The sequence below is a fragment of the Dipodomys ordii genome, unplaced genomic scaffold, assembly GCF_000151885.1.
Source record: "Dipodomys ordii isolate 6190 unplaced genomic scaffold, Dord_2.0 Scaffold1, whole genome shotgun sequence".
Taxonomy (NCBI): Eukaryota; Metazoa; Chordata; class Mammalia; order Rodentia; family Heteromyidae; genus Dipodomys; species Dipodomys ordii.
This window is the reverse complement of record NW_012267217.1, coordinates 45,231,317-45,249,272: the sequence shown is the minus strand read 5'-3', so window position 1 is coordinate 45,249,272 and position 17,956 is coordinate 45,231,317. Positions and strand designations below refer to the sequence as shown.

General features: G+C 39.5%; 1 protein-coding gene across 4 annotated transcripts in view; it reads right to left on the bottom strand.

Moving 5' to 3' along the window:
- The window catches only part of Unc80 (unc-80 homolog (C. elegans)), a 183,303-nt gene that overhangs the window by 36,348 nt on the left and 128,999 nt on the right, over nucleotides 1-17,956 (bottom strand). For all 4 annotated transcript variants that reach the window (XM_013010848.1, XM_013010840.1, XM_013010826.1 and 1 more), the window contains 7 exons: nucleotides 13,516-13,696; nucleotides 11,941-12,209; nucleotides 9,737-9,871; nucleotides 7,764-7,902; nucleotides 6,891-6,987; nucleotides 3,361-3,531; nucleotides 610-702 (listed from right to left, as the gene is read on the bottom strand). In XM_013010848.1, the coding sequence (XP_012866302.1) occupies nucleotides 610-702; nucleotides 3,361-3,531; nucleotides 6,891-6,987; nucleotides 7,764-7,902; nucleotides 9,737-9,871; nucleotides 11,941-12,209; nucleotides 13,516-13,696 (1,085 nt within the window). The remainder of the gene's footprint in view (nucleotides 1-609; nucleotides 703-3,360; nucleotides 3,532-6,890; nucleotides 6,988-7,763; nucleotides 7,903-9,736; nucleotides 9,872-11,940; nucleotides 12,210-13,515; nucleotides 13,697-17,956) is intronic.

Here is a 17,956-nt window from a genome sequence, read left to right as displayed (position 1 = left end):
TTTAATTTCTCCTTATGATCTTCCTGCTAAGTACTTCCTACTAGGAAATGAACTTTCTCTTTAGCTGATTTTAGGTCTACCAGTGTCTTAACTCTTCCTTAAATGAGGACACTAATTAGACTTTGTCTGTTGTGGTATCTAGAGGTTACTAAAAATAGAATGCAGTAGATAAAATATTAACTGGCCAGTGTCTGAGCCACACCCAACCAAGGAAAGGGGTGAATTGAACAATATGGGCATTGCTAAAGGACCTGAATCAAAGCCTGGATGAAATGTCTGAGGAAACCTGTCCCAGAAATGAGACACCACCAGCCAATCAGTTTTATTTGGCTTCTGTTGGGGGCAAAATGAAACAACTGGAAAAATCAACAAAACACCTGGGTGGCAGAGACCATCCAGCACTAGATGCAAAAGAAAACAAATTCCAATTCAAGCTTCTCTTTGACGATTTTGAAAAAAAAAAGATGTGGTATTTTCTTGTTACTAAACTCTCACCCTCTTTTCTTTTCTTTAGAGTTTTTCACACCTATTAGTGCCAGTTTTCAGGATTCCTCTTATTCTCAGCAACTGAAATTCAGGTTGTAGAATACTGACCATGCCTAGAATTACCTGGTGTTTACTCCAGATGACATGGTGTGATTGGCTGTGGTTGTTCCTTTGTGACCCTGATCACACCGGCTCATCTGTGGGGCTGTCATGGGTCTGTAACATCGATGATAATTGCCATATGAAAATGAAAGAGATGGAAATATTTATTAGAGCCCTGGGTTGTAGAGACTCCATAGGTTTTAAGGTAGCTTAAAAATGTTTTGAAAGATAGGCTAACTTTCGGCATTTATGTCACACAGTTCTGTGTGTCCCAAGAGCTGTTTTAACAAAAACATTGATTCCTATAGATCTATGAATTTTCCATGATTCAAGTTCTTGAATTTCTTGATTCTGAGCAATAAACTATGATGCTTCAATAAGATACGCAATCTAAATCCTAAGTCTGTATTGATTGAGAGTTGAGAGCTTATTCTTCCACTGTATGGTTAACCACTCTAGACAATAGTAAAAGACAAGGTTATGCATATTTCTTTGGCTATCACACCAGAAAAAACCCTAAGAAGCGATCACAGAATGCGATTTCCTAATGAGTTGCATCAGGCGGAATTTAAAGATGGCCCAAGTCCCTTGCTAGCTAGTGTTAATTGGTGATGCTGTTATGCTACATAACAATATGGCAAAGGAGAAGAGTTGTGGGCAGGCTTCATTTAATCACTTATTTAGATCTACCAACAAATTTTCATTTCCACTGGCCAGTAGCATGACAAAGATTCAAAGTATTATTGCTAGCTGGTAGACAGAGGGAGATTATGTAAGAGAAATGGGTGTGTCTTCTAAATGCAGAGACTGGCTGAGGGCTTTCAGACAAAAGCTGTACAACATGGAATTCTGCCAAAATCCTGAATGAGTTTGGGAATGGATTTTTTTCCCCAGCACTTTTGGATAACAACTCATACTCATCAGTGCATTAATTTCTACCTTGTAAAACCCCGACCAGGTTTAGCTGATTGCTTGAACCTCTGTGAGTAACAAATGTTTTTTTTTAAAACCTGTAAGATTGTGGCAATGTGTCATATGACAATAGAATACTACATTTGGAATATACTCATATTTCATCTGTATATAACTTATTTTTTCATAAAATAAAGAATTTAGGAATGTGAAACTTAAAGGGATTGCTTAAATTCTTTTTGTAAAAATGAAACCAATTTGATTGTAGCTATAATCAATGAGGCTGGTCTTCTCCACAGAAAGAATATTAAGGGCATTAGAATACTTCAAGCATCAGAATCTTAAATGCTCATGCCTCATCCATAACTCTTCATGGGAATTTTAGGAAACTAAAATCTTCCCTAGACTTCAGAACTTTTAGTGAGCCCTCTGATCAACATAGCAAAGAGAAGGCTGAGGCAGCAAGGGGCTTTTTATGTTGGGAATGAAGGTAAGTTACAGGATGTTAGGCTAAATGTGTGGTCTTTCAGTCTGGATTTCTAGCAGAGCAGAATGGAATACAGGAGAAAAGACACAAGCCCGGGAAGACTTCTCTCTCCCAAAGAATATCTCCTTCTATTCAATTCAGAGGAAGTGGAAAAGGAGAGCTAATCATATGCTCAGGGTCCTGTACCCACTTTCTTGCTTTATCTCTTGACCCATCTAGAGCCTCATCTGGCCCTACCCTGCCATGTGGCAACTCAATTCCTCATGCTTTTGTACTCAAGATTCTTTGATAGAGTTAACTTTTTTTTTCTTCTTTTTTTTTCTCATTCTTAGCGTTAACTTTTTGAACTTTATTTAGGGCTGAACTTTGATGCTAATTTCCCTTTCCTTCCCCAAATCTTTCAGCCTCTCCCCCATCATCACAGTCATCTTTGTCATCATTGTTATCATCATCATCACCACCATTATCATCATTGTCATTGTTGTCGTCATCATCATCATCATTTGGTGGTACTGGAATCCGAATTCAAGGTTTCACACTTGCTAGAATGGTTCACTAACACTTGAGTCACCTCTGCTGGCCCCTCTCTCAGTATTATTTAATCCGGATCCAGAAAGAATCCATTGAGCCTGACCTATATGCCATATATATTTATGTGTGTATGATCTTACAGTTTATATTTGCTGTACAGTCTCTAAAATTATAGTAAAAGAACGCCTAACATCATAAAATAATACAGTAATATCATAAAGTAATAAGAGAATGTCCAACTGGAACATAGATGTATCATGTCTTATAATATGGTAGCTAATAAAAAATGTTCATTTTCACTAACTTAGCCTTTTTACTAAAGATCTGTCCACCCATGGGTTAAAACTACCATAAAAGCTATAAGTAGGGACTGGGAAGGTGGCTCAGTGGTAGAGCGCTTGCCTTGCATGCATGAGGCCCTGGGTTTGATTCCTCAGCACCCCATAAGCAAAAAAGCAAAAAGCCGGAAGTGGCACTGTGGCTCAAGTGGTAGAGCGCTAACCTTGAGCTAAAGAGCTGAGAGACAGTGCCCAGGCCCAGAGTTCAGGCCCCACGACTGGACCAAAAAAAAAAAAAAAAGCTATAAGCAATTGTGCATTCAGCAACCACAGGAGCCACATCATTTTAATCACTACTACTACTATTACTACTCCTCAAAATAACTAACTTAGGGACTATTTGCAGTTGTAAGCCATAAGGAGCTAAGTAGATATTTCTAAACATAAAGGTTTGTAAGTATGTATAAAGACTAGGTTTTTGAGACTTTTAGCCACAATTTTTCTTCATCTTTCCAATGGATACATATAGTTTAAAGCTATAGACATTTCCGCCACTACTATCACCTGGTGAGGACCTCCACACTGTACAGAAGGGCTTGTAGGGATGTAGCAAGAGCAGCTGTGGCAGCAATCTCTTCTCGGGCAGCAGGTACTGTCTCCACCTGTGATGTCTGTCTCTTTAGCTTTTGTAGGTAACATGGAACTAAGGCTTCCAAGACCATCAGCATCTGAAGACTGTAAGCAACAGAAAGAAAACCAATTCACATTTAACTTTCTACATTTAAAGGTTATAGCATACTTGGGAGCATGGGTAAAGCCTCTGGAGAGATGAGGAATTCTCATTTTCCTTCTCACCCCCCAAGAGTGGTTATTAAATCAAGTATACACGTATACAAAAGGTTGAAAAAAGCAGAAAAATAAGAATTGGTAAACCTCTCTTCAGGAATGTGTTGGTGTAGGGTCTCAGCTGAACAATTTTGAAACAAGACCAAAGCAGGAGTCACTTTATAGGAAGAGCCTGTGGAAACGGCCATTGTGCTGAGGGTTGGCAACATGGGTACTTAGCTGCGGGTATGGGGTGCATATTAAACATCACTCCCATATTAATGCAGTGTTGATGTGAAAGGGACATCATCAAAGGAGAGAGGGTAAGGAATCAGTCATTATGGAAGGTGGATTCTCACTTTTAAAATTGCTAGGTACATAACTCTAACATAAAGCTTTTGCTAGGAGAGTCTGCCAATTGCGTTTATGTTTATAGCTCTGGGTTTGAGAAAACAACACTACATGCCGAGAACTGGGAACAAAGAGTTTGTTTGATCCATTTTCCTTTCTAGAGATACCAGAGAATTCTGCTGTAGACACTGAGAACTGCTTGCTGAATGTGTAACTGTACCTCAGGTAAGTGCTCTAAAGGCAGGAAATGGCAATTTTCAGAGCTGGATGAGTACATCAGAAGTCAGAGACTCTTGAGCCCCGTTACCTCTGACAGGCCAAAAAGACAAGCAAGAAATCAGTTGTGATTCCTGTAAAAATTAAATACCACGTGAACTGATTGTTTTAATAGAAAGTCTGGTCAAATAAAAAAAAGAACCGAAGTTCGGAGTCTAAGGCTTCCAGGTATCTTTTGGAAGTACCAAGTTTTAGGAGAAAATGAGGCTTACTGAGTTTATCCAGAGATTATGTTGCACTTTTTTCTTAATGGAATTTTCCAAGTTGTAAATAACACTCTTGTGTTGATGTGATTGAAAACCCATGAAACCACTTCATAAAACTTTTCCTTAGTAACCATTAAAGCAAAATATGCAAATGATCTAGAAAAGCATTTCTACCCAAAGAGACACATACTTAGATGTACACAAAGGCATACACAATGATGCAACCATTCATTGTAGCATTATTTATAATAGCTTCTCACTAGACACAACACAAATATCTGCCATCAAGAGAAGAAATCATCAATGTTTGGTATTCATACAACGGAATATTACAGATGAATGACAGAATAAACTGTGATGATTGGGGCATGGCTCAAGTGGTGGAGCACTTGCCTAGCTAGTTCAAGGCCATGAGTTCAATACCCACTTCAGTAAAACAACAAATAAAAACACAAAGTTAACCTACAGTTACACACCATATGTAATGAATTACATGGATGAGTCATGTAATAATATGGAATAACAGAAGTCTGATATTAAAAGTATGCCTATGATACTATTTCACTTAGAGTTCAGAAATACACAAAGCTGATTTATCATGCTGAAAATGAGGGTAGTGGTGCCTTATCTGATTTTTCTATTTCGGTGATAGTTCCATAAATATCATTTATGGATATTTATTCAAGTATAAACATATGATACTAAACATTTCATAGGAATAAAAGATACTTATGTAAGAATAATTTAGGCACAAGGACTTGCTGGTACAAATATGAAAGCCCTTTAAGAATATCTCAGGTAGCAGCTACTTAAGAAACCCTAATTCCACCAAGGCATCAAGAAGCTCTGTGCTGAATGGAAAATTAGAAGGATCACTTAAAGAAATAATATTTTTTAAGACAAAATGTTGGAAATAAACTTGACAGCTTGGGGGGTGGGTGGAGACATGGGAGGAGGGAAGGTGGGAGAAAAATGAGGGAAGGAGTAACAATGTTTGACAAGAAATGTCCTCACTACCTTACTACGTAACTGTAACTCCTCCGTACATCACCCTGACAATAAAATTAAATTAAAAAAGAAAAATAAATTTAAACCTAACAATATTGGACTTTGATCTTTTACTCATTCTGACAAGTTATTTTGATTGTAAATTCTTATTCCTTTTGAGTTCAGTGTGTTTGAATTTTAACTTGAAAGAGAGTTTCAGGTCTCACTGGGAATTTGGTAATGTGAAGATTTGGTAGTTCTACATTACTGGCATTTTAATGATAAAAGGTTTGCATTTCATTATGAAATGTCTTAATGTCACTTGATCCCAGTGCAGAATTTTTGGTATATCCTATTAACACCATACACAGCTGGGAATTGACAATAGAATAGAGAATACATTTTTACAGAATAAACTTGGAGTTAACGTAATGCAGGGTTTTGATCCATCCTGGATTGTTTTGAGCCGTGATAGTGTAGCTGTGATAGAGTAGGAAAGTGGGAACAAGCCCATCTGGATGGATTGCAGATTTTCTTTCCAGAAGGTCACAGCTGTACCTCTGCTTTCCCTCAGGCATAATATTTAATCATCACGGTTTAAGATGGCAAATCCTGGGAATGCAAGAAGTACAAATTCACTCATTCCTCATGCTTCCTTCCAATAAACAAAGTTCAATTAATATAAAGCCTGGCCCCTCTCAGCTTTATTCATCTGTCCTGGGGAAAAGAAAAAAGACATATGTATGAAGACATACGAGCACAATAAACTGAAGTCCTTTGCTCCTGGGGAGATTGCTCACAGGGTAGGACTTTTTAACAGAGAGAGGAGACTGATGCATGAGACCAGAACCAACATCACAGAACTGAACTGGAATGACTCACAGATGTGAATATTAGGCTTTCAGTACTCAACAAAAGACAAGATACATATTCTTGCCCTTTCTCTGATAAGCTTTATTATTACTCCTTGATAAGAGTTTTCACAGGTTGTTTAAATATCTGCTATGAAATTTTGTTTGCTACTCATTTGTATTACAGGAGAGGAAAATACTTCCCAGTAAGACTAAATATCTTAGTCTTTGCACAAATTCCAAATTAGGAAATTTCAAACTAGGGAAGATTTACAATATTTTCCAGAATGTCCACTATGACCAATTTTCCTAAATTTGTTTTTTAATATATATTTTTATTGCAAAGATACTGTACAGAGGAGTTACAGTTACATGAGTAAGATTATGAATATACTTCTTATTGAGCATTATTACCCCCTCCATTGTTTTTCCCCTACCAACCCTTCCCTCCCCACCTCCCCAACTCTAAACTTGTTTTTTAAAGACTTGTCAGATTGTTACAGACTCGATATACCAGAGATAAACCTTATATTCATTTAATTTATTGTTTTTGCAATAGTCACTTCTTACAGTGCACAGAAGAAAGAGCTGCAGTTACCTTCTGAATGACTCTGGAGCATATGCCACCACAGTCACACAGAGCTTAATGGCCTCACTGATAGAAAATGTCAGGTCTTCATTTCCATAGCAGAAATCTGAAAGAGAAATGTTAGGGTACATAATCAAAATGGATTCTGATCAGGATAATCAAGTTCATCACCCCCAATGTCATCTTTCCAATTATATTTTGTGGTACATCCTTTGTTAGAGTTTTATACATAAATGATAAAAGCTATAATTCTCTTCATATGAAGGGATAGAAGCCCTGTTTTTTACTTTTGAATAATTGGATAATAAATACATGATTTTTAGGGTAGTTTTTAACAATCTCACCTAATAGAAGACAATGAAGGCACCCTTGAATGGTCTACGGTAAAAAATTGGTTTTTTAAAAAAAATTACATCAAATTCTACATGTCCCAGGATCATAAAAGACCATTTGGGGAGGATATGCACTTAGAATTATGGCCAGTAATTGAATCTTCTATGAACTGAAGTCTGAGAACACTGGTCTATGGGACATCATTTAAGTATGATTTTCATAGCAGAGGATTTCTTTTTTTTTAATTAATAAGTATTTTTTATTGTGAAAATACCGAACAGAGGGGTTATAATTACATGAGCAAGGTAATGAGTACATTTCTTATCAAGCATTGTTGCCTCCTCCTTTGTTTCCCCTTACCATTCCTGCTTGTACATCTTATTGTATAGCAGAGGATTTCTTGTTCTTCAAGACCCACAAGAAACTTTTAAAAAAAGCAAGGCTTTAAAAAATCTACTCATTCCTTTTCATTTTACTTTTTTATTTAGTTTGCATATATATGAAAAACTGCAGGAAGAAAAAGACTGTTAAGGGAAGTTTTGCATTTACCTAATGACTTAAGAGGCTTCTCAGCTTTGACCAGCTCTAGGATGTCTAATATGTCAGTAGTCTCTCCTTCTAGAGATTGTAGCAAGTCAAACAGACACTGAGCTGACACACCTTTGCTGGGTCCATTATTAGCAGCATCCTGAATAAAGAAACATCATTGAAAAGGGTCCATTGATCAAGACACACTGTATTCATAAACTGCTTTGTGGAATGGCAACTTCCCTGAACAACTACTGAAAGATAACAAAACATATTCTTTTACAAAAAGAAAATCATCTTTAGTTTATTGATTCCTACCCCAGCATTAATACGGTTGATCAAGAACTCAAACCTCATAGACTCTGACACCAGTTCCAATCACACATCTCTGTGGATTTCAGTTAGACAATTCTGCAATCAACAATACTGGTACAGGATTTTGGAGTGATGTGCCAGAATTTCAGGAGATAGAGAATGCTACTCTAGTACATGATAGATATTTGTGGCAAATCTTAAAAATACAGCAGAATATGAATTGCTAACAAAGCTTACCACAATGGCTCCTTCTGTAGAAGACAAAAGAATGAAGGAAATTTCTACAATGGATTATTTGAACATTTCAAATACATTTCTGGAATTGATGCTTATTTTAGTCAAAGGCTGAACTTTGCAGGTTTTAATATATCACAAAATGGAGACGCTTGTCATTTCAAATTTGTTTAAAATAGTATTGATTCATTCATTAAAACAGCAACTTGTTGCTGACAGTGGTTCACATCTATGATCCCAGCTAGGCAGGAGGCAGAGTTAGGAGGATCATGGTCTAAGATTGTCTCAGGCAAAAAGTGCAAGACCCTATCTTAAAATCAACTAAACCAAAAAGGGAGGGAGACATGGCTCAAGTGGTAGAGTGCTTGCTTAGCAAATCTGAGGCCCTGAGCCCAAAGCCTAGTAATGTCAAAGTAAAAATTTTAAAAATGAACAAAATCCTTATTAAGTTCCAGCATACCAGGAACCATTCTGTGCACTGTGGTTATAGCAAATCCAAACAAAACGAAATCAACACACATACACAAAACTAATAAAACTGAAAGTAAATCAACAAGAAAACTAAAAAAAATTAAGCCACACAAAGCAGACAGAGGTCTTGCTTTCCTGAATTTGACTTCTACTGCTAGGTGGGGATGCACATTAGTGAAACAAACATAGTGCATTATAGGTGGTGGTGGTAACGCTCTGAAGAAAAAAGGCAAAGCAGGGTAGAATCAAAATACTTTCCTATATTCCATTTTTTTTCACAAATTGAGCATAACAGCTAAGGAGATTATATATACTTTAGTAGCTAAGGTGAGACTGAAGAGACATATTGAAGAGAAGAGATTTCCTTATTGATAGACAAATGGCTTGTGGTACTTTTGTGTCCTGGGGGGAGAAAGGGAGCTGAGATATTGAACACAAGTTGACCAAGACCCGACCATTGGTGAAAATGGAACTCTGACTTACAGCTTGCAACAACCTGCTCTAAAATACCAACCTGAACTCTGTAAAAAAAAAAAACAAATCAACCTCCCAAAAGAGCATGATTTAAGATAGGCTTATTATCAGATCATTAGCTGTAGTGGAAACTAGCAATAACCACTGTGACCACTGCTTAAAAGAGATAGAACTCCATTAGTAACTGACAGCTTCTTTAATTTCTGTCTCTTCCTCTAATCAGAGAAAGTCAAATATGCACTCCTAGCCAATCATCTAAGATGTCTTGCTGCTATTTAGCTTACCATAGTTTCCCCAAGCTGACTATCTCTGTGATCAGTCAAGACTGAAGCCTCCTTCCTTTCCACTTAGGATTTTCCCACTTCTCTGCTTGGTTCTACCTTTCTGCCCAAACACAAGTGATGCTGGCTGCTTCTCCTACTATACTGCCAGCTCTGAATAAATAGCCTTCACATCTTTCACTTGGTTGGTCTTTGTTTATTCCCACAGAGCTTACTTACAGGAAACTCCAGGAGCGGGGCCACACTAGCAAACAGCTGGAGCACGAAGGGCTTCCGGTGCAGAATATAGAACTGGTGACAGGCAAATTCAATGGCTTGACGCAACTGGGGATTGCTTTCATAGTCAGAGTACACCTACAGAGAAATGCCACATGTTCAAAAAGTGCGTTCATAATGTTTCAGAGTTGGGCTCCCACAGCTATGGCAGACAGAAAAGAAAAACAGCTGATTTCACAAGATTGTGCAAAAGTGGGTAAAATGGCATTACTTGTCTTGAGAGAAATTTGATAATATATGTAAAAATACTAAAATTTTAATATAACTTTCCCCAGAATATTTTTCCCAAGAAATCAAACTACAAAAATGTGTCCTACAAGATAATTTATAATAATGGAAAATTTGGAACCACTTAAATTATTCATAAATGATGGTTACATGAATTATGGTCATACCACTAATGGGATAGTGTGTAGTTGTTTAAAAAAGATGCTATAAAGCTAAATGTATTCATAGTGTGCACACTATCTTCTCTACATAAAAAATGGGTTACAAACTTGATGATATGCTGCAACATTTGTCTGAAAAAATGTGTGTGTGTGCATATGCATGTGTGTGTGTACATTTTCAAGAAATGTTAACAATGATTAGTTGGAAAGAAGGATGGTAGGTGGTTTCTATTTTCTGTTTCAACTTTTTAAAATTTACAGTAGGCATAATTGTTTTTGGTAATCAATCATAAAGAATTATTTTTGTTATTTAAAAATAAGGCAGAGAGCTTGTGATAGAAGTAAATTTCTTGGCTCTCCTGTAGTCTGAACAAATTATACTTCACACTGGCATATGTTATTTTTATAACTTAAATTATTTTATTTTATTTTTTGCCAGTCCTGAGACTTGAACTTTGAGCCTGGGCACTGTCTCTGAGCTCCTTTTGCTTTAGGCTAGCACTCTACCACTTGAGCTACAGAGCCACTTCAGGCTTTTTCTGTGATTTGGTTGGAGATAAGAGTCTCACAGACTTTCCTTCCTGGGTTTACTTTGAACTTCGATCCTCAAATCTCAGCCTCCTGAGTAGATAGGATTATAGGCCAGAGCCACTAACACCAGCTTTTCATAACTTTTCTCAAAGAACTAAGATGACTCATGATTTTTACTCTTATGTGTAGTCAGATATACCTTACTTATGAATAATCAGAAATTGTTCTAACTGCATCCACCTCCTCCAATACCATCAACTCAAATTTCATGGCACTTAGAATCTGTTTAGATGGAAGGCAAAGAATCTCATAGAAAAAGTATCAGGTGAACACTCTCCCTATATTTGGTGCAAGGGATGTGACCCTCAAACTTTCTACGGCATCAGAGCTGATATGGTGGAGGAAGTAAAAATGGAATATAATATGTGACTTGGATTATATAAAATGGATAATGAATGATTTTAAGATATAAATGTAAGTGTGCTATGGATAAGACTTCCCTGGTAACTAGGTATTTTAGCTAGTAACTCTAATTGTAACTCTGTAACCCTGTAACTCTGTATCTCCACTTCTGCTGTTTTCTGAACAATGTGAGCCCTAACCCAGCTGAACCATTACCACCCTTTGTTCTATTCCCCTGCTTCCCGCCAGCAAAACCTTGGCTGGAAATTTAAACTTAAGGTACAAGATTCTTGTAACAATCATCAGCTAAAACCAACACCCAACCTCCCCCTTTCCCCACCCTAGCCCCAAATGCTTAAAAGCCATTGTGGGCTGGCACTTGGGGACGTTTCCTGGGATCCTGACTCCAGGTGCGGTCCTGGTGCATCATCATTTTTCACTCAATAAAATCTTTTACATTTTCACTGCAGACTGGGTGGTCTCACTGCCCCTCCCCACTACCGAGCTACCCAAAAGTCTTGTTAAAAACATACATTCCTGGGCCTTGGCCCCAGAGTTTCTGATTCAGTAGGTCTGAGATGGGGCCCAAGAACAATGTAGTGACCACACTCTGAGAAACACTGCCCCGGAAGAAAGGGGAAAGCCTACACCACCCTCGTAGGATCTTAATCATAGGAAAGGATATTATGAAGTCTTGAACATTCATGGGTGATTTCATTTGGTGCCTTCTGTAGTCACCCAAGAAGACAACTTCATCAAACAAAAGTTTCAGTATGGAACTTGACAACTGCAAGCAGGAGTGGGGTTGCTTTTCTGGTTAGGCACCTGCAGCATAGTGGGGAGAATCCACTGGTAGCCACTGAGAGAGAAGAGGTGATTGAAGTGCACGGCTGTGTTGATGACGGTGGCAGCGTACTGCCTAAGCAGGGCGCTGTCTTCTGGGTGGAGGATCAGAGCACCATTAAAGACGTTGAGGAAAAGCATGATTTCATCTCCCCAGGGAAATTCGCTTGGCATGCCCAGAAACATCTCCTCCAGGAGCTGGATCCACAAGCTTTTCTGAAGAGTGTCAAGACCGAACAGTTCCTTTCCAGCTGTGAGAACATGAAATAGCAGGGACAGAATTAACCCCACACCAATCCTGTCAGCACCAGCAGACCGATCAAACAGGAGAGGCTGCTGTCTTCCATTTGTTCCAGCTCTGGGATGAGATCACTTGCTTTGCAGCACAATGTTGCTGGAATTGGTGGAACACTTACAAGTTCCCAAAAGGTTTTCATTAGCACCTCTCTTGATTTAGCTCTGTGGACAAGACAGGGCAAGCATCTGCAGCACTTTGCTGCTAACTAAGCTGTAACTTTGAGAGAAATCTTATCCCAGCTAGAAAATGGTAGGGCTGAGATTGGAGGGCAGTGGGAGGTGCAAAGGTGGAGGGGTGTGGGAGAATGTGGGTGTGCGCACACAAGTGCCACTCTCCAGGCTGGCACCTCTACTTGCACCTTTTTGCTGGTTAATTGTAGGTAAAGAGTATCATACACTGGTCTTCTCAAGCTGGCTTTGACCTAAGACCTTCAGATCTCCACTTCCTGAGTAGCTAGAATCCTACTGGTTCAAGCCACCAGTGCCCAGTAGTGCTAGATTTTCTAATCACTGCTCAGACCCAGAGTTGTTCCACTACTGCTCTGTGCCTTCTGTGTAAGGACACTGAGGAATAGTGATGGTAACTTAAGTGAAGCATCCCAAATGAATGATGCTAAGTTCCAAAGCGACCTCTCTGTTTCTTTCTGTCTTTATCATTTCAAATGTAGTTTGCAGTACAGCGTGTAGATTTTAAATGCAGAGTTTAATGAGTTTTGATTAAGAAATACTCCTGTATATAACATGAGATACATAGAGGTAATCTTTATTACCTCTAAAAGTTCCATCATGCCATTTCTAGAAGATTCATTTCTTCCCAACCAAGGAGCAGCCTCTGATTTCTATCATCCTCGATTAGTTTTGCCTCATTTTGAATCTCATGTATATATTGTCATACACATGTCTCTCTCCAGCCATGGACTCTCCTTCTCTAAGACCATTACCCTGCTTCCTTCCCTTGCTTACAGTAATTGCAATGGTCTCGAAGGCTGGTGACTAGAATGGCAGCAGCAGCAGCAGCAGCAGCAGCATCGCTGGGAAAACTTGTTAGAAACACAAGTTTGAGCCCCATTCTGGAACTGGAAAGTAATGGGTAGGGCCTGGCAATCCTGAGTTCTGACGAGGTCTCTAGGTGATTCTAATACATATTTTCAAGCTCTAGAACTATCTGCTCAGAAAATGCTCTCTGTGACAGAACAAAACAAGGGCTTGAGAGGAACACAAAAGTCCATAGAGGACAGGCTGTTTTCCCCCTGCTTGTACCTTGAGGATCACTGAAGAGGGAAAACTCAGCATCGATAGCACTTCGAGGGAATGAGGGGAGCCGGAGGAGGTCTTCCTGAAGCATGGAGACGTGGGACTGCTTGTGGGCTGTGGGGATCTTCTGGGTTAGGGAGATGAGAAACAGCACTCGCCCAACTTCCTCCAGCTTCCGAGTGAACACCTAGCAGGAAACAAAAGCAGGAGCATAGGAAAAAGCAGAATGGCTAGGCACTGGTGGCTCATGCCTATAATCCTAGCTACTCAGGGGCTGAGATCAGAAGACAGCATTTCAAAACCATCCAGGGCAGGAAAATCTATGAGACTCATCTCCAGTAAACTACCCAGAAAAAACTAGGAGTGGTGCTGTGGCTCAAGTGGTAGAACACTAACCATGAGTAAAAGAAGCCCAGGGTCAGCGCCAAGGTCTTGAGTTGCAGTGCTAAGATTGGTGCGTGTGCTCACACACATACAAGCAGAATTAGGAACCTCAAAACTGTGGAGTGAAACAATTCAACCAAAATATTTAATGTCAAGTGAGGCTGATAAAATGAAAGGAAGAACAGTGGGACGAGAGAGAAGTACTTTTCTCTTTGAAATATAGGAGCAAACAATAGTTAATTAACTCTCAGTTCCTGCTTCTGTCTGTCTTACAGAAGGAAGAGTTTCTTATGGAGCTCACGAGCTGGAGGAGTACAAGGCAGGCATTGTGGACACAGCTCAATATGGACAAGGCCCATTTGTTTGGATGTGCTAACATGGAAGTCATTTTCCAGCAGGGAGCCAGCCAGTCTGTTTCAATTACTTCTTCCAGTTCCATGGGTGCCTTATGCTGTTTCCCTGACAGTTTTTGGGTTAATCCTTCCTTAAGGAAAAGACTGAAATGGAAACTAACAACACCTATCTTGGGGCAAAGCAAATGGGCTCTCTTGAATGACCTTTGGCCTTGAGTTTAGATGAGATGTCATGGTCATGACACTCTTGGTCCCTTCTCTACATTCCATTTCTCTTTGTTAAACAATTGGGTAGTAAATATGACTAGAACATTCCTAAGTCACCTGCTGAGAAACCCTCTGGGTTAGAACCGTAAGTCTCCATCTAATCTACTCCCTGGGGAACTTGGGAACCTTTGGAGTCCATTGTGGGGTGTACATGGAACTAGTCGCCTATTTCACAGCACTCTTTGAAATAGGTTCTTCAACATGATAAATGCTAACACAGGTGAAGTACCATTACTGACTCTGCTTTTAACTATTTTACAATCAGAATCAGAGGCTGGGCTAATTTTGGTGGGACTGTTTTAGACATTGTTCATATTTAAGATCTCTTAGTTTTGCCCAGTTCTTCAAATCTTGCAACACATTCAAAATCTTCTTTCTTTGAAACTCAATTTAGTCACTTAATGGTAGCTATTTTTACAAAATCACTTAAATGGTCCAATTTTATACCACTGCCATTTATTCCTTGAAGATAATTTCCATAGTCTGATGCTACATTAGTACACTTGATATGTGTAGAAAAGTAAAATAAAGTATTTCAAAATTCTTCTTTAGAAATTTTGTTATAGAACATGTTCAAGATCCATTCTTCCTAAGCCAGTATCTGCAGTATCTGTTGCTGCTTCCATTAGACTCTAGATTCTTCAGGTGTTTGTATGTGTGTGCACGCAGGTCCTGGTGCTCTACCACAGCTCTACTTCTGGCTTTTTGCTGGTAATTGAAGGTAAGAGTCTCATAGACTTTCCCCAACCTGGTCTAGTTTCAAACCACAATCCTCAGAACTCAGCCTTTTAATATTTAGGATTATAGTGCTCGGCTTCTTCAAATGCAGATTCACATGTGTGACTTTCTAGGGAGGCCTTCACCCTCAGACTATTTTTGGATAGAGGGATCATTGGTCCCTCTTGTTCTGGGGCTTCTACCTTTTGACCTGATCAGATACTGGGTCATCTCCAGCATCCAGACAGCCATTATTGAACTATCCAATAATGGCTTCATTTGGACTATCCAATAATGGCAAAACTTGATCTCTGTGAGTGTTCAGGTCATACCTGATGTGAACAGGGGGCTGGTCTCTGTGGAGGCTGTTGCCTAGAATGCCAAGAAGAATTGATCCTAGGGTAAGAGGTAGACTGAACAGACTTTATCTAAGGATTAAGCTTCAGTAGTGACTCCAGGGATTTTTTTTTTTCAACCAGAAGGGACAGAATAAAGATAGATCCTGAAAATGTTAGTCTGGAGGCTGAGGTTCGCACCTGTAATCTTAGCTACTCAGGAGACTGGGCTCTGAGGATTGCAGTTCAAAGCCAACTAGGGCAGGAAACTTATCTAAAAAGTCGGAAGTGGGGCTGGCTCAAGTAGTAGAGTAGGAGCCTTGAGCAAAAGAGCTCAGGGACAGTGCCCAGGCCCTGAGTTCAAGCTCTAGGATGGGCAACAAAACAAAAAAAAGAAAGAAAGAAAAGGAAAAAGAAAAAACTGACAAGGTTGTTTTCTCTCAAATCTCAGTGTGACATCTGGTTATACTGCTTAATCTAAGTCCCAGAGTAAGACATTAACTGGAGAGAATAATTTTTCCCTCTGTGACCAAAGCTTTTACATGTAACGTGTAGAAAAATGGCTGTGGGCCTGTGAGCTCACCATCTCTACTCCTGAAGAGCAGAATAAGTTTGGTAGGAGGATTCGTACTAATAACTCCAGCAGAAGGAGATGTACCTTGGAAAGGTAGAATTGTGATAGCCTGATTTTAAATGAAGTTATTGGCATTACAGAGAGGCTGGAAATGTTGCTTGAGACCACAAAGCGAAGAAATGACAAGACTAAAATTTGAACCCAGGCCACCTCACATCAGAGTCAAGTTCCTCCCTCCCAGCATTGTTGGCAATTAAGAGGGCAGGTTCTGCAATTGGCCACCTAGACTACATCTAGGCTCTGCCACTGAATTTAGTCAGCCAGCCCCAATGCAACAGTTGTAGGCAAGAGCCAGGTAGCTCTTCTGTCCACCACTACATACTCAGCAGCTGTCTCATTCAGTAAAATATGTTCAGAATAAATAAAATCAGATGTATCTCTGAAATCATAGGATGTCTACATTCTAGATGTCTGCTTTGCCCAAGCAGAGGTATTTAAAATTGTTCAACCATGAGGTTAAAGACATCCCCCATGCCGACTTCATAAATGAACAGAAAGTAGGAAGGAGCTCTCCCAGTGCCACACCAGCAAATAAGGGTTAGGATGGAGAGATAACAGAAAACATAGGAGTATTGGAGAAAGAGAGAGAGAGAGAGACAGAAGAGAGACACAGAGAGAGATCTAACTGATCCAACTGGTCTCTAGCTTGTCTAAATTGTAAACTTCAGAAAGAGCTAGAAAAATCATAATGTTAGTTTTAGCTTACATGTAGATTATGTGTCATTAAAACATATTAAAATGATTTTTGAACTGCAGAATAAAGGTAATAAGTACACAGACGAAATTGCAACATTTTAGAATTACATGCATGCAGAACAGTAACTTTTCTTTTTGTTTTATGGGTCCAGTCGTGGGGCCTGAACTCTGGGCCTGGGCGCTGTCCCTCAGCTCTTCAGCTCAAGGCTAGCGCTCTACCACTTGAGCCACAGCGCCACTTCCAGCTTTTTTCTTTTTGCTTATGTGGTGCTGGGGAATCGAACCCAGGGCCTCATGCATGCAAGGCAAGCGCTCTACCACTGAGCCAACTTCCCAGCCTGAGGACAGTAACTTTTCTTAGGCTCCAGGTTTTAGTTGAGGTCAGATCAGTAAGTATTACTCTATTCTTAAGTTTTAAATTTAAGTAGAAATGTCCAGCTGTTTCTCCTCCTGTTTAAAAAATGAGTTATTAGAGTATAAATCTGGTCTGTAGCAGAGCCAGGGTAGATTCCAAATCTTTTGGTATAGTGGTTTTTCCAGGCACACTACATTGACCTGTTTTACTTTTTTTTTTTTAATCAGCTTGGGTAATCTTTGGGGGATGAGTATCCCAAGACTTCTAATCCTGTATTACAAACTATGTGAAATCCACTGGATGCTGTAATTATACCTTTAATCCTGGCTACTCAGGAGAGTGAGACCTGGAGGAGGGTAGTCTAAAACCAGCCTAGATAGAAAAGTCCACCACCATTCATCTTTAAACTAGCCAGCCAAAAGCTGGGCTGGAGACATGGCTCAAGTGGTAGAGTGCCAGCTGAGCATGCAAACTGAGTTAATTCATACCCCATTACCCCCAAGGAAAAAAAATGAAATAAAGACACATACTTAAAAACTAATGGCTTGCCTTGCCGGGTGCTGGTTTCTCACACCTGTAATCCTAGCTACTCAGGAGGCTGAGATCTGAGGATCACAGTTCAAAGCCAGCCCAGGCAGGAAAGTCCATGAGACTTTGATCGCCAATAAGCCACCAGAAAACCGGAAGTGGCACTGTGGCTCAAGTG